Source organism: Ictalurus punctatus, chromosome 6 (assembly GCF_001660625.3).
Source record: "Ictalurus punctatus breed USDA103 chromosome 6, Coco_2.0, whole genome shotgun sequence".
Classification (NCBI taxonomy): Eukaryota; Metazoa; Chordata; class Actinopteri; order Siluriformes; family Ictaluridae; genus Ictalurus; species Ictalurus punctatus.
The window spans coordinates 6,277,235-6,294,753 of NC_030421.2; the positions used below are offsets into that span (position 1 = coordinate 6,277,235).

A 17,519-nucleotide genomic window follows, 5' to 3' on the forward strand; every position below is an offset into this window, starting at 1 on the left:
TACACCACTGAGATTCACTTATAGCCTTATATTAGCACAAAAAACCAAACATACTCCTCTGCCTGTGCAACTTTGTCCACGAGTACTTTAGCACTTTAGCTGAAAACCTTAGAAAGAAAGAAAATGACAAATAACTGTGCAAATAACAGTGACAAACTGAGAGTTTAACATTGATTTCAGGAATCTATCATTTCCCCATTTCTGTCACCTGTCAGCCCTCATTATTCCATCCAGTAACCTCCGACTGGCCTCCTTCAGTAGAGTTCTCTTTCCATGACAAATTTGGAGCCAATCAATCATGTCGTTCTTTTAGCACCCTTCAGAGGGAAAGTGCACACAGAGTGTTCTCCAAAATTTAAATCTCTCATTATTTCTTACTAAAACAGAGAAGGACAAGAGGTCAGACATGCTAACACGTTCTCTCTCCCTCTTGTCATTCTCCCCCCCCCCACCTTCCTCTGCCAACGTTCAGGTTTTGGATCATTTAGTTAAACTTATGCATGGCTTGGAAGGTCTTCTGCATTTTAATGCACATTCAGCTGTCATGCTCTCAGTGTACTTCTGTATTATTTCAATGAAGTTGCTGCTTAACTACTTGAGAAATGGCCCGAACTGACGTTTGAAATGAGTTCCTTGTCTCTTTGTGACGGAGACATTGGGTGGAAGGATACTTATTTATTATAAATGAATAAGGCTTTATTGATCCCGTCTATACTTGGTTACGGTTGCTATCTACAGTGCCTTGCTTAAGAATTCATCACCCTTGAAGCTTTCCACGTTTTGTAGTGTTACAACATTTGATTTACACAATATATCTAACAGTGCAAAATACACCCCCCTTCCTTGGTCAATAACGGGTAGAACCAACTTTGGCTGCAACTGCAGCTGCAAATCTTCTGATATATGTCTCAATCAGCTTTGCACATCTGGATCCTGATATTTTTGCACATTCTTCTCTTGTCAGAATTGCTGTGACACATTGAATGGAGAACACTGATGAACAGCAATTTTGAAGTGTTGTCAGAGTCTCGATCAGATTGAGGTCTGGTCGTCTGGGCCATTCTAAGACATTCAGTTTCTTGGGTTTGCACCACTCCAGTGTAGCACTGCAAATGTGCTTAGCGTTGCTGTCCTGTTAGCAGGAGAACCTCCACACCAGTTTAGTGTAGACATGAACAGTTTGTTCTTCTAGGCGTACCTTGTATTCGCCTCTATCCATCCTGCCCTCAACCCTGACAAGTTTCTCAAGTCCCTGCTGATAAAAAGCATACGCACAACATGACACTACCACCACCATGCTTCACTGTGTGGGATGGTGTTCTCAGAACCCATGTTAACCCATCCATTTTCCAAGTGATTGAAGTGAAATTATCGTGAATAGCTGACTGACAGGTGTCTCTTGTTGCCCGAGCATGTCCTGTTAGATTGATTGTTTAAACCATTGATAGCTCTGAACTTCTACTCTCGGCGTGACCCATTTCAGTTTGTAACACTATAAACTGTGAACAAGTTCAAGGGGTGTGAATACTTATGCACGTCCCAATCGGTCAGGCTTATGAGAAGTGGCACCCGGGTTCATCAGGTTAAATCAGCTGCTATGAAACATAATAGACCATACATAATTGAAATACTTCACGTAGAAGCCCAAGGAAAAGGCTTGAATCATGTACGCACTGGTTCTTGTGCAGATCTGGAAAGTTTGGAAATTAATTTAGTTTTTTTTTTTTTTTTTTTTTTTTTTAAACACATCTGGATATTGAATATTCTGTTATCAGGTAATATATAGAGTCAAGAAATTCCCTTAAGACACTTGCTCATTCTCTGCACTAATTCAGTCTTCTTATTGAATATCACATTTTATGGCTTGAACTTTTTGAATATTTGATATGATTATCAGGTGATCATATGTGTACACACTAAACTCTGCAGTCTGTAGCTTTATAATGCAAGTCTACATTAAAGTGCTCTTTTTTATGATTGTGTACGAAATCTGGTAAGACTGACTGCAGGGTTATCCAATGAAACTTTCCAGAGTGACCACATCTATAAAATAAATAAATAAATAAAAAAAGTCAGCGGATGATGAAAAACAAATATTATTTGCTCACGGTGACCTTTTCAGCTTGTGAAAGCAATCAAGCTTGAGCAGATATTGATAGCTGTCTTTTAACCACAGTGGGTAAAGGGCCATTCTGTCTCTCAGAGGAGATGTACTCCCCACGCCATTTCCCAGGATGCATCACTGGTGGCACTTTCATTACGAGGGCCAGTCTGTGTAAATAGCAGGGTCCTCACTCAAACGAAAGGGGATGTTTGCTCATAGGCAGCAAGTGGCAGCAGAGTGTTTGCGCTGAACCCCAACGTCATCGGTTTATTAACTCTTAACAGTACTGATGTCAAAAAAGTGCCCGGGGTTGTGCGGGGGTGGGGGTTTGTAGGTCGATGCATGTCTGATGTATATGAATGTGGCCATTGTTAAATATGTTAATACGTGTAATCATTAATTTATAAGATTTAATGCGTATTGAATTGATAAATTTGTATTTTCAGGTTACTGCATTTATTTACTTCAATAATTTGTGACTTGATGTGTATGAATAAATGAGGGAAATATACCTGTATCACATCACCTTTGGCACCATCATAGATTAATTTCTCCCAACATATGTTATGTTGGGAGAAATGAATCTATGATGGTGTCAAAGTTCTGAGTTCGCTTGAAATCACTTTGTAAACACATGCCGCAAGTGTCGAACCGCATCAATCTTTCGCCTTCACTGTCTGTCTTCAGCCCAAACAAGCATGACCGTTCAGTAAGAATAAACAAAGCATGACGAGTTGAGAAGCGTGTTCTGAAAGAAAAAAACTTCATAAATCCTAAATTGTGCATAGATGAATTCACAAATTAGGGGAGAGGAGAAAGCAATCAATGGCTGGTACAAAGCTAAGCATGAGAAGAAAAATAAAGCGTGCTTGATGACCGCTACAATCTGGCTTAGATATTTTAAATTACAAAAGGGTCTCAGTAAAGCTGAAGATTTTTTGTTTTTCCACATTTTTAAATGAAAGCAGGATGCAATTTAGTCAACAGTGAGATACCGTACAATCTCTCCAGTTGGCCTTGAGTCTACCATGGCACCAGCACATCTACATCACGGATCTTCTGGATTGGAGAGAAATATAGGAATGTCTGTAGCGTGTAGTGTAACCGGATGTAGAAAATACCCGCGTTTATGTTGATAAGAACAGACTCGTTGGTTCAACGGAAGATGCTTTAAGATTTTACAAAGGGTTGATTTCCCTAAACAGCTTGTACGCTAAAAACAAAACAGCTCCAGTTTGATTGCTTCATTATGAAGCAAGGCAATTACCCAAACCACACTGGCAAAGTAACCAAGCAACTTATTAGATGGAACCAATAGCAAATATTTGTATGGCTATAATATGATATCAATTATTAGAAACAAGACTTGACATAAATACATTAAAAAGTAAATAGAAACTTAAGAACTGTTGCAAGAATGCCAAGGAAAGACAACAGTGTTGTCAACAGAGCTGTAGTGTTACTGCTTGTAAGGGATAGATGCCAAAACAAGATATTTTACTCCAAATGAGGCTTATAAAACAAATATGCTGGCAAGGACAGCGAAATAACACATTTTTCGATAGCTATTTCAATCTCTAAAGCATACAGTGGTGCTTGAAAGTTTGTGAAACCTTTAGAATTTTCTATATATCTCCGTATGTATGAACTGAAACTTTATCAGATGTTCACACACACAAAAAATACACAAAGAGAATCCTCAAACAGAGGTTCACATACTTTTGCCTCCCACAGATATGAAATATCGGATAATTTTCCTCAATAAATAAATGACCAAGTATAGTATGTTTGTCTTATTTGTTTAACTGGGTTCTCTTTATCTACTTTTAGGACTTGTGTGAAAACCCGATGATGTTTTAGGTCATATTTGTGCAGAAACATGAAGAAAAAAAAAAAAACCTCACAAACGTTCAAGCACCAATATATAATGTGGATATCTATTGATTTGTGCGTTTATTAAATACTAGAAGGGTATAGCACACAAAATAAACTAGTCACTCGAAGTATAAAATAGTAATAAGTTTGATTACATTCTTCTAACATTGACTGAAACCACTGCATACATGTTTTATCTAATGTCAATATGTTCAAGATGCATGCAAAAGCAAACAAACAAAAAAACACACACATACACACTGCCTTTAGAAATCTTCCCAATAGTCAAACTATGTCTATATGGGGTGAGTAGGTTTATGTTTGTTCTATTAGACCTAAAGGCCAGAGTCTGCTTTCACTCCCCCCATCGTCTTTACACAGGCAGCATTTTATATTCTACTGGCTGTTTTGTTTTTCTCTGGATGGAAGAGAAGGCTAAGCAAAGCACAATGAATATCAATGAGAGATATCAATCCTCCGGAGCCTCTGTGGAACATGACAGACGTCTTTCTGCCGGAGTTCGCTGACTAAACTCTGCTCAGGGAGAACAAAACGGAACTGAAACGCACAAAGCGGATCAGAATATTAAGTCAAACGCAGCCAAGGCAAATTCTTAGTGCCTTCAAAGTTGCTTTTTATATCCAGATCCAAGCTGTAGTATATTCAGAAACGGATATTAATTACATTACTGACGATGCCTTCTTATGGGTCAATTAAAAGACGCAAGTATTCCATTGTCATTGGAATTGTAATTTGCTGTAATGTCATATGAAATCATTGGTGCATCAGCTGTGCATCAGGTTGTTGTTTTTTTTTTTGCTCTGTGGTATATGGTATCAGCTCACAGATCTTGTACAAACTTCAGGTTAGCTAATTTTGCATTGTAATACTGATTGTGCATTGCCCTGAGGAAATTATACATGAATATGTATATGAACAGGTTAACACATCAATGTGGTGCTTTCAGTTCAGCAAAATGGGATTTCTACATAGCTGAGCCACTTTATTCGTACTTTTTTGTAGATTTGGGCTGTAGCTGTATGTCATTACCCATTCATTCATTCATCTACAGTAATTGTTTAGACACTGAAGATGAATGGAGACATATCTTCAAGGAAACCAAGGGAATGAAATAATGCACAGACACACACACACACACACACACACATTTTTGGTGCCTTTCTGACTTGTACAAATAATTATTGAACAATTTCAGCCATGGTAATGTAAACAATAACAAACACTGACTGTAATATCGAAATCCTGCCCAAAAAGCTGAAAGAATAAACTTTTATGATGATATTGCAGGAAAATTTTGGGCCACTTCAGCGTGCACTGGCCCTGCTAGCTCACAAACTTAAACAATGAACTTAATTAAGCAATCTGGACTTGTATTTTTTAGAGAAATAACATAGCAGACTGGATTCAGAAGAAGCAGGTTTATTCAGCAGTCAGCAAAATGAACCCAGTTGGGCCCAGGGTTACACGCTTCACCCAGAGTGAAACATGATACAACAAAATACAATCGTTTACAATGCGTCTTATATACAATTAAAGCATCCATGTACCTTTGCCTGCATCTGCCCTTCTCTTTCAAATCTGAAAAGCCAATATCTGATTTCTTCATCATTTACTACCCTCCGTATCTCTCTCTCCAGCCAAGCCATGGGTGAGTACAGCCTTTTCCTTATCTATCCTCCCTGTTGCGTTCTGTCCAGCCCTATGTATATTTTATATGTATTTACGTATTTTGATATCTCTTCTTTCTAGATGTACGATCCAAACCCATCAACCCTGGTTCTTCTAAACAGAACCCTGGACCTTCCTTTAAAAGGAAAACGGCGACAGTTCCCTCCCGGACCCACTTCACCGGGCCTTTCTCAGAAGGTGTAAAGCGGATTCTGGCACTCAAACACGTTTAACCGTGCTGCCTTTCAGGAAAAAGAGAACGGACGCATCCACACAGACGCGCATCGCTATCCCCTCCCCCACCAAAGAGAGGAATTAACAGATCCACTCAAACATCTGTTTCGGTGCCATTCATGAAGAAAAGATATTCGGATGCGGCTGTCCAAACGTACCACAGAATGTCATATGGGACGCAAACTCCCCAGATCCCTACTGCTTCTAAAGGCACCCAGGCTACCCAAATCCCCTGGGCCGTGAACAGGAAAACCATGCATCCCCGAAGATCTTATGTAAAACCCATGATTGTTAAAAAGTCATTCTTTTATGTGTTTTTAATTAAACTACATAAAGTTTTCCAAACTCTTTTTCTGTGTGCGTGTGAGTGTGTGTGGGCGTGTCTATTTTACATATGCACGAATTTTCTTATCTATCCCTGCAGGCTCACCTCGCTCGGGCCCCTTCGACACTTTTTTCAACTATTGCAAAGGAGAGTTTTTCTTTTTAATTTCTACATTTTCCTATTTTAATCTGATATAATTTTCCAACAATGTGACTCACTAAAAGAGCTAGAATTCCCATCAGACCCCTTACACTCAGTGATTAATGCCTACCCCAACTTTCCATAATAACTGCTCTGTGTACCAACTGTATTTTATGTAAAACAATGATAATTGTAGCCCATCAACATTGTACAGCTACAATTCCCAAAAAGTTGGGACAGTATGGAAAATGCAAAAAAACAAACAAAAACAAAAACAAAGAAAGAGTCATTTGAAAGTTCAGTTCAGCCTGGACTATATTGAAAACACATTACTAACACATTATTTGATGTTTTACTTTATGAATTGAATTTATTTTGGAAAATATACACTCATTTCAAATCTGATGACTGCAACACACTCCAAAAAAGTTGGGACAGTCGACTGTTTACCGTTGTGTAACATCACCTTTTCTTTTAATAACACTTATTAAGTGTTTGGACGCTGAGTGAAGACACCAGTTGGTTAAGTTTAGCAAGTGGAATTTTCTTCCATTCATCCATTAAGGTTTGTCCTCAGCTGCGCAACTGTACGGGGCCTTCGTTGCCTAATTTGCGCTTCATAATGTGCACCACATGTTCTCAATTGGAGACAGGTCAGAACTGCAGGGAAGCCATGCTAGCACCCATACACACACTCTGATTACGCAACCATGCGCTTGTAATCTAGGCATAATGTGGTTTGGCATTGTCCTGCGTATGTAGCACGTATTGAGCAGCGTATGTTGCTCCAAAATGTGTACATATCTTTCTGCATTAATCGTGCCATCACAGATGTGCGAGTTACCCATGCCATGTGCACTGACACACCCCCATACCATGACAGACGCTGGCTTTTGGACCTGACGCTGATAACAGCTTGGATGGTCCTTTTCCTCTTTGGCCCGGAGAACACGACGGCTGTTTTGACCAAAGTTTTTTGACCGAGCACAGGGAAGTGGGCGGAGCTTCTGGACAGAGTTGATGTACGGCTCCTGCTTTGCATAGTAAAGCCTTAACTTGCATCTGTGGATGCAGCGGCGAATGGTGTCGACGACAAAGGTTTACCAAAGTATTCCCGAGCCCATGTCAGGATCTCCATTACAGACTCATGACTGTTTTTAAGATGGTGACGTCTGAGGGATCGGAGATCACACACATTCAGAAGTGGTTGTCGGCCTCGCCCTTTACGCACCGAGATTTGACCGGATTCCTTGAATCTTTTCATTATATTGTGCGCTGTAGAAGGTGAAATGTCCAAAATCCTACCGATTTGTCTTTGGGGAATGTTGCTCTCAAAGTGTCTGATTATTCACTGACGCATCTGTTGGCAGATTGGCAAGCCTCGACCCATCCTTGCTCTTGAAGTACTAGGCCTTTTTTTGGAGACTCCTTATATACTATGATTCAACGATTGCCTCACCTGTTTCACATCACCTTCTTACTTCAACTTGTCATACTGCTATTAGTCCTAAATTGCCCTGTCCCAACTTTTTTGGAACGTGCTGCATGCATCAATATCAAAATAAACATTTATCTTCAAAAAAAAAAAGTTGATTAGATAAAACATCAAATACCTCATCTTTATACGTCTTTTTTTGTTTAAATACAAGTCAAAGAACATTTACAAAAACCACTCCACTTAGTTTTTATTGGCATTTTCCATACCGTCCTAACTTTTTCAGAATGGGAGTTATAGAAGCAATGTAGAAGCAGAGGCCCTATTCATTAAACATATCAATATTATTTGTAAGTAAAGGATTTTCTTGCCTCTGCCACTACAGAATCAGTTTGCCTATCAGGATGGCAGTTTTGGTATGGAGGCGATGATGGCCACGATACCGCGAGTGGTAGCTGTGTCCTCTGTATCACCATCGTGCTCCAATCAAGAGCCTCAGCAGGGTGCAGCAGGAGTCACAGAAGACCCGCGTTGTAACGGTACCCTGAGAAAACAAGCATCTCCCCGGGTCAGGACCGGAGAAGAAAGCAGTGCTCAGCGCTACAGCACTGAACCCACACTGCTATTGAGTGAACGAGCAGCCAGAGCTGAAAAAGACCAGGATGGATACATGACTACTAAGAAGGAGAAGAAACCCACAGGTAGGACACCACTCAATGCTCTTCTGCCAACCATAACTTTCTGTAACCTGTATGAATTCTTATAAATCTGCCATGGTGAGACTAAAACAGGGCTATAGTTACGGAAGAGTCTTGAGATTGAAGTGTTTCTGGACTTTAGCCTGGAAATTAGCTTTGCCCTTAGCTAAAGCAGAGTTGCTTTGTTCCACCCCTTTTCCCTGCCACTTTTCCTGTAACCCATGAGGCATATACCTAACACACTGAAGGTTGTTGTAATTCCTTTAGCAGGCATCAGGAGGCTCTAAAATGATCAAATTCTTCTTGAAGTGTCCTTTCTTGAGTGTCTCTTTTTATACAGTTCAAATTAATCAATACAATAGCTTCATAATGCACATTTTCCAGAATCAATCATGTCAAGCTTGTCTGAGAGATTGGGATGATAACAACTTCATCTTACATTTTGTACATCAACATAACATCCATAAAGAGATTTAATATTATTCTGGCCAATGATGTGCTCTATCTTTCTCCCTAGGTATCAGTGTCATGTGTCTTTCTTTTTATTCAGTTCATGTTAATTTTGGAAACCAGGAGAGAGGTTCCTTAGTTCAATAATGCATGATTTATGACTGGGATTGATGTCATAAAGATCAGATATGAAGCCCACAGCATCAACATTAGGCAGTGTGTGGGAGGGGAATCTGTCAGAGATCAATGTTACAGTAGATATCACTCTAACGTTTGGATTTTTTTTTTTTGACTGGAAGCCTCTCTTGTCTTTTGTTCTCTCCTCTCGTCTTCTGGTAGATTATCTCAACCCTGTGGAGGAGAACCCATTTGTGACACGCCGCAGAAATGGAGAAGTCCATAATCTAGACCAGGGCCACCATTCCAGCTCCAACGGCCAACCCAAGATGGAGGATGAATATGTCAACGATCCACTCTATCTCAACACCTTCCACAACTCTGGAGAGAAGAATCAGGAGACCATGCGTAAGAATGGCGTCCCTGTGGCTCATGCAACGGTGGCGTCGGGCAACTCTGGTACTGCCAGTGGCCAAAATATTGCCCCAAAAGGTCATCCATCACACAGTGCTCCCTCAGGGCATGGCCACATCCCAGCACAGCCCATTTACTCTACTCAGTCCGGTATACCCATTCTTTCAGGTCACACGATCCATCCTTCACTTTCGGGCCACACCCTCCACGCATCACATACCCTCCACCCAGCTCACTCTGGCACCGTTGTAGCGGACAAAAAGCCCAAAAAGACCTTTGACAACCCTGAATACTGGCAGCACAGTCTTCCACCCAAGGCGACACTACACGGGCCGGAGGTCTTGCAGGACTGCAGCACACGCTTCTTCTACAGGCAGAATGGCCGTATCCGGCCTGCCGTAGCTGAAAACCAGGAGTACCTAACAGAGTACGCCCTGAAAACAGGCACCGTGCTCCCACCGCCACCCTACCGGCAGAGGAACACAGTGGTGTAGCACCAGCAAGGCGAAAGAAAGAAAGAGAGTGGAAGGAGAAGGAGAATAGAAGAAAAGAAGCAGTCATGTTTTCTTCTCACCCTGGATCTTATACCAGTACCAGTTCTTCTACCGTTCCCTCTTCTCCTGATTGTATTTCATGCTTAATTAGCATCCAGATGGTGTTTCTCTAAACAAGACAGCTGAAAGACAACCATGTCAGTCAACCCTTCTCCTTGTTTTACTCCTCCACATCCCACTGTCACAAATACTTGCCATGGTGTTGTTGGCACGTAGACTTCGCATTGTCTTGGCAAGACAGATACCCTTTCCTCTGCCATGCCAGATCCTCTATTTGCACCATACTGGAATTGGTTTGGAGAACTGGTAGGCAAGTTAACATTTACAACAAGGTCTTTGACTGCCAATCTACTGCCACACTGTGGACAGTTTTAAAGAAGTCAAGACAAAACAGCACCAAGTGTGTCTACGTGGGCCCTTTTTCTGCACTGCTATTACCCTAGTAATTATTTATCCTAATTTGTTAGATAGATATCAAAATGGTATTCCAGATGCTAATACATACTGTTCCTTTACTACAGCTGCATTTTCGTCACTTACCACACGTGACGCTCTTAAAAAGTCCTAGGAGAGGTGTTTGGGACAGCATCATGTCTCATCTTCATAGTACCATTTAGTCCCTATTATAGTCACTGCATTTCTTTTTAGATCAATGATAATAGAGTTACCCAAAAGGTCCAAAGACCTAATGTCGGGACCATAAAGTGCCAGCACAAACCCCATGTGTCCAAACGTCTCAAGCACACACGCACACACAAGCCAAAAAAAAAAAATGGTGAGTTTCAGCATGGCACTCACACAGAGAGGAACATATGGCTACTGCAAAGTCTATTGTTCATAAAAGAAGATGTGTTCAATAGTCTGTTGCGTTTTTTTTTTTCTTTCTTGTCCACCCAGCCAGCATCGATTTTTTTTTCCACCATCACACAGCAACAGTTGTCACACAGCAAAAGCACCAGTTATGATAATGGACCGCACACAGAGAGGTAATAAAAAGGACTATACAGAGTGCACAAACTGGATCTATCTTAAATGCCTGATAATAATGACCAAGGCATATACAGAATGGGCGATATAGACCTCTTGGCCAATACTGACCTTTTGTTGATTGCTTGAGCAGTACAGTCTGAGATATGAGGAGTGATATGAAATTGTGATAGTCCATCAAACGAGGGCCGGCAAGTGGTAGACTGGGACTCACGGTCAATAGGAAACGCTTGAGCTGGCACAATTAATATTGAAGCAGAGGAGCATGTGCCAAGTGGAAACAAACAAACAAAAAAAAAAAAAAACACTAATATACAACATTTGGGGCAGAGACTTCTGAGTTCTCGGTATCAGTCTTCTCCCTTTGGACTGTCCTCAGCTCGAAACACGAAAACTAAAGTTGTACTTCCTGCAACTTTCATAGGTTTGTATTATACGATACGCGATTCTCATCATGTTGGAGAACAAATTGAAAAATGTCGCACGGTGAGAGAGAACATGTCGACCAAGCGTCCAAAGCCAGGAGTACGTGGAGTTTTGAACACTGCCAGGCGTTATGTTTTTCTGCTAATGGAGAGACTCGGCTTGTCTCTTATGTAGGTTTTAAAAGCACTTAATGGTCTGGCACTGTCAAATAACGTCTCTCTTTCCAACCACGGAGACTGATGAATATTTGACTCATCCATTTGATTCCTCTTTTGTCATTATTGGTAGAGGAAAGCCAGCCTCCGTGCGTAGGTTGTGCTACGTGTTGTTTTTCTTTTTTGCTGTTGTTGTTATTTTTGTTTTTATAATATATAAAGGTTTAAAATCTCCTACCAATGTTTTATACCCATAGATTAACTATAGTTCAAGATAAAAATTGGTTTTCAGTTGGGTTCTGTTGACAGTTCTCCAAGACCAGCCTAGGCTTAATACACAGACGATATAGTCGGAAGGTTTTTCTGTATACGCATGTCATCATTTCTGGTTTGTCCCTATACTGAAAGTGAAACTGGTACCAATTGCATACTGTACCAGATGTTTTATATGATTTTTGTTTGTTTGTTTGTTTGTTATTAAGTATTGTTTGCTTTAAACAAAAGTTATTACTTTAAGTGATCTCCAGCTGAAAACAATGAAAAGGAACACCAAACTGCTTCACCACATATCCCAAAGGTATACGGAATAGGTCAGATTTAAATTATTGTTTAATTATTCTATGGTGTTCCTATTAACATCTAAAAAGAGATACAAATAGCCTGCACGGTATCAATTTGATACTTGAATCGGTTTTAATTTAGATATTGGCAGTAGCTTTATGTAACGACTGCGGACTAAGTGCCAAGCTAAACCAAGGTTAGATGACTACTTTAGTTATGTGCATAATTACTGTTAGACTGAGGTGAGAGGGAAAACGTCTAATAAATGGGATGTGAGGGGAACTTCTTAACTAGGTGAAGACACTACTTCTGCACGTGTGCTTACATTAACGGAATGGTTAGTAAGATTTTCAAGGTAAATGTGATTGAAGCGAATAACCATATAACGGAGAACGATGTTCTGTGACGTGATCGCAGAGAGGTTAATGTATCCTTAGTTATTAATAATAGTTATGGGCATACAGTACATATCATCAATAATCACTTCTTGTTCCACGTCACATTTCACAAAGTATCAAAAGGTTTCTGATCATACCTTTGAAAGCATGTATCACATATATAGCAGCTATGGAGGAGGAAGTCCTTGGAGAAACCCGTGTATAGATGTAGCAAACACAGGGACAGAGCCCTCCTTAAACTAATAAGCAGCTAATAACATAACGTCTAGACCAAAACACTGAAGGAGTAACAAACATCTGTGATAACCTTGAAGGGAGGAGACTCAAAATTGAAGAAGGTTTGCGTGGCGGCCTGGGAAAACCACCCACAGGGTCGATGTATTTATTTATTGTTTCATTTTCCACTAAAACAGAACGGGTGTCTTATATGCATAATCAGAAGTTTATTCTCAATGTGAGAAATTCATAATAAACAAAAAAATTCATTCATGACCTATGGAACCACAGCATTACTGCCCAATTGTTAAGAATTGTACATTTGTGTGAAATGGGTTGTAAAGTTGCTCATCGGTAATCAGCCTCATCACACCGGATTCATTCATTCACTTCTTCGGTAAATGTTGAGTAACTTTCTTGTTAATAATGTCTTTTATTCTCGGTTTGGATCATGATGCGATACGATCAGGACTATCGAAGGCGTTTTTAACCGATGGTGTCCGATTACAAAATGAAATGGATTGAATACGAATTCATCCAACTTGACATTCTCTGTGTGAGGGAATAACTCTTAACTAGTGAGGTTTTAGAGGTCTTTAGGCAGATGTCAAAGCAAGGATAAAAAAAAAAAACTAGCCTAATATATATATATATATATATATATATATATATATATATATATATATATATATATATATATATACACATTATTTATTTATTTATTTATTTATTTTTTTAAATGTCCACATTTTACCATTTTCTATTACTTAAAGTAGAAATGTAAAGTATAATACTGGCAGATATTACTGCCAGAATTTAGCCACATCGACATCCAAAGGGTTTTCCCACGCCGCCGCATATATAATGGATGAAAAGATTCTCTCAATGAAAAACCTAAATAAGGATCAACATTTAGATCTCAGTAACCTCATTTCTCTTAATATGAATGTGCAAACACACCTTTTGAAATGTGACCCTTTTGTAAATATCTGGAGCTTTTTTTTTTCTTTCTTTCTTTTTTTGGATTGACAATGTGAAAATGCTATTGAAATGTCATTGAAGGTTTCTTCCTTTGTGTATTTAATGCTTGAAGTTAATATCTGTAGGTACACTACTTGTCTATTTCTTCCTGAAATTCCTACAAACACTTCACTTGGCCTTGAAATGTATATCTGGAAAACAAACGAACAAACAAACGAACAAAGAAAAAAAACGACTACAACACACTACACCAAACGATATACAGTTGAACAAGCAGAAAGACAGCACTTGTATCACAATTATGAAATTGTTTTATATGTGTGTATATAGCAATCAAAATGATTCAACCCCCGGTGCAAATCAGGTTTATTGACAAAATTCTACAGACTTTCAGCTGTTTGCGATGAAGAAATCAAACAAAAGCGATTGGAATAGTTCAACATAACGGATGCTTCAAGTGGTTTCCCCAAATTCAACTGAAAATGCGACTTATAATGATTTCTCCCGTTTCAAAATGATTCAGCCCCTTCATGGCGAGCGTCTTTAGTACTTAGTAGAGCGCCTTTGCTGTTATGACCTGCTGCAAACGAGACACCGGTTTCTGGCAGCGTTCCTGAGGAATCTTATCCCATTCCTCGTGAGCAATGGCCTCCAGTTCAGTAATATTCTTGGGTTTGCATGCTGCAACGCCTTCTTCAAATCCCACCAGAGATTTTCTATGGGGTTCAAGTCAGGTGCCTGTGATGGCCCTGTAGAATCTTCCAGGACTTCTTCTGCAACCAAGTCTTAGTGGAATTTGAGGTACGCTTGGGATCACTGTCCTGTTGGAAGGTCCGATGACGCCCAAGCTTCAGCTTCCTCACAGACTTCATGATGTTTTCTCCTAGGATTTCCTGATACTTCAATGAATCCATCTCGCCTTCCACACGCTGCAGGTTTCCAGTGCCAGAGGATGCAAAGCAGCCGCAGAGCATCACCGAGCCACCACCATGCTCGACTGTGGACAGAGTGTTCTTTCTTCATTCTTCTTTCTCCAGACATACCGCTGATCCGTCGTGCTGAAAAGTTCCAGTTTTGTTTCATCGCGCCACAGAACAGAATCCCAAAACTTCTGTGGTTTATTTATATGATTTTGAGCGACTTTTCTTGTGCTTTTGGGTCAGTAGTGGTGTACGTCTCGGAGTTCTGGCATGGAAACCTTCTGCGTTTAATACGCGCCTTACTGTGCTCACTGAAACCTCAGTGCCTGTTGCACCAAGTCTCACTACAGGTCTTTTGCAGTCACTCGAGGGTTTCTCACAACCTGCTTTCTCACAAATCTGGTTGCAGCCGTTGATAGCTTCCATTTGCTGCCCCGTCAAGGTATTTCGTACATTTTCTGCCACTAGCCAGTTCAGGCATTGCACATGTTCCAGCTCAAAACTGGTGCAACTAATGAAGCCCTTGATTAGTCGCAGCAGGTGTGCTTGAGACAACACCTGTTTTGCATATCTGTGCCGTTGTGAGGGATTCTATTCAGGGGGGTGAATAATTTTGAGACTGGAGAAATCATAAGTTGCATTTTCAGTTGAATTCAGGGAAAACACTTGAAGCATTCGTTATGTTGAACTATTTCAACTGCTTTTGTTTGATTTGATCATCGCAAACAGCTGAAAGTCTGCACATTTTGACAATAAACCTGATTTGCCCTGGGGGTTGAATAAATTTCGATTGCACGCATGCACGCACACACACACACATACAGTATATATAATATAAGACCACGTGATTTCAGGATGTTTCAGCTTTCAGCACACTGTTGTTAAAAAAGAAAAGTAATTGCTTTTTTTTTTTTTTTTAACAACTACTAAGTTGTTAAAGTACTGATTTATATCCACCAGTGCTATTGACACTTGAATAAGGGATTCGCATGAAGTACAAGGTTTGTGTTTGGGCAGTGGTTTATTTTTCACTGTACTCTTTCATATTTACAGTCATTTATTTCGCTCATGTCTATGTGACCAGAAAGTACAGAGCGAGAGAGAGAGGAAAAGACTAAGCACAGTTTACACATCCATCCTCCGTTTTATATCCAACCGGTCGAGGGAAGGCGACATCTTCCTGAGCAATGAAAAAAAACCCACTTTGCAATGGTCGTTCCTTGTGATTTTACTACTGTTAACTGAGAAAATGTGAATAGTATTTTTATAGACTGTTGAACTGGCCAGGTGAATTTGTAAATAGATGGTACTCATTCTCTCTTTTTTGTTTCTTTGGGGTTTTTTTTTTTTATTATTTTTTTTTACACAGCATCTCAGTTGGTCTTTGTTTAACCACAGTGTGTATGTGTGTGTGTGTGTGTGAGAGAGAGAGAGAGATCAAGTTATTCCTATTTGATTTCTGTATATATCTGTAATTTTAGAAGCACTTATTTCGTTCGTAGAGCTTGCGGGGATTTATTTTATTTAATTTGTTTTGTAGCGCCCCGATGTGATCCTTGTGACTGTATTTAGCCCAACTTGGTGGACCTCGTGTTCCTTAATCTCTGCCCTTGCTCAAAGTGGTAGGAGTTGATTCGTTTCCTTCTTTCTGTCAGGTATAACCTCACTTGCATCCTTATTTTTATCTTTTGTACAGAATATTGCTGTGGAGGGAGTCCACAGCTCTCTTGCAATACCGGTTATTTCCCCTTGGTGTGACCTCCCCCAACCCCCCCCGTCAGTGCATCTAGTTTTTGCTCTAATTAATATCGCGTTCTTTCAGTCAAGGTCATACTGATCAAACTTTTCAATGCAGGACATGGAATCATCCATGTGGTCACTGTGACTCTGGGAAGCTTGACCTATATGACTTTAAGACTCCCATCCTGGACCACTCCTCTGTCTGAGAAGTGGTTCCGATGTGGCTCCCGTTAATTGCCCTCCTAATGGTGTTTCTCCGTGAGATTAATGTGTCGTTATGTATTATCCACTTTGACAAATTGAATAATTGATCGGACGGCTCATTTCGCCGCCCCAAGCTTTGACTGATGGCTTGTCAGAGCAAATTCTTGTCTTTTTTCTTTCTTTTTCTTTTTTTTTTCCTGTCGAGACGAGAAGCACCACAGAGAGCAATGCAGTAGGAGGTTGGGTTCCTGCTGACTCGATGCTCTTCCCTCCTCCAAAAAAAAAAAAGTTTTGTTACATGAATCTGTCAAAAGTATATTTTTAATTTAATATAAATAAATAAATGCCAATACAGTACCTAAAATATGAATCGTCTGTGTGTTTATTGACGTCCCAGTGCATTTCAAGTTAAATCTACTTGCTGTATTGACCAGAAGTGACCAGGTCCTGACATTAATGTAGCTTTTTCTACCTTTTTAATTCATATACAACAAACTTCAACGTGTTGTGCAACAAATCAATAAAACACAAATTGACTCTTACTATTACAGCACCAAAAGTCTGTAATTTACAGGTTGAAAATATCTGACGTTATTGCTAACAATAAACAAAAGAACCCAAGACAAGGAGTCCCCAGTTTTATAGTGGTGCAAAAAGCATAACCCTAAAGCCCAAATCTAATCATTTCACATTTCTCTCAGAGCCTTTACAGCAACAGCCTTTTTTTTTTTTTTGTCTTTTCAAATCTTTTATAGCAACCAATCCAAGCATAACGTGCAAAAGAAATACGCATACATTAAAAAAAAAAGAAAGAAAAAAAAAAGAAAGAAAAAATTAATTAATGTTATATAAATCTAAATGTTAAATGTTTCGTTCCAATTAGGACCTCGTTGTA

At 39.8% G+C, this 17,519-nt stretch overlaps 1 protein-coding gene across 5 annotated transcripts in view; it reads left to right on the forward strand.

Moving 5' to 3' along the window:
- The window catches only part of LOC108266386 (receptor tyrosine-protein kinase erbB-4), a 338,116-nt gene extending 321,128 nt beyond the window's left edge, over window positions 1-16,988 (forward strand). For 4 of the 5 annotated variants that reach the window (XM_017469591.3, XM_017469592.3, XM_047156284.2 and 1 more), the window contains 2 exons: window positions 8,189-8,504; window positions 9,291-16,988. In XM_017469591.3, coding sequence (XP_017325080.1) covers window positions 8,189-8,504; window positions 9,291-9,976 — 1,002 coding nt within the window. In that variant the 3' untranslated portion in view covers window positions 9,977-16,988. Of the gene's footprint in view, window positions 1-5,749; window positions 8,164-8,188; window positions 8,505-9,290 lie in introns of those variants that run through there. The other variant, XM_053680749.1, reaches the window with a different exon arrangement.
- The last annotated feature ends 531 nt before the right edge of the window (window positions 16,989-17,519 follow it).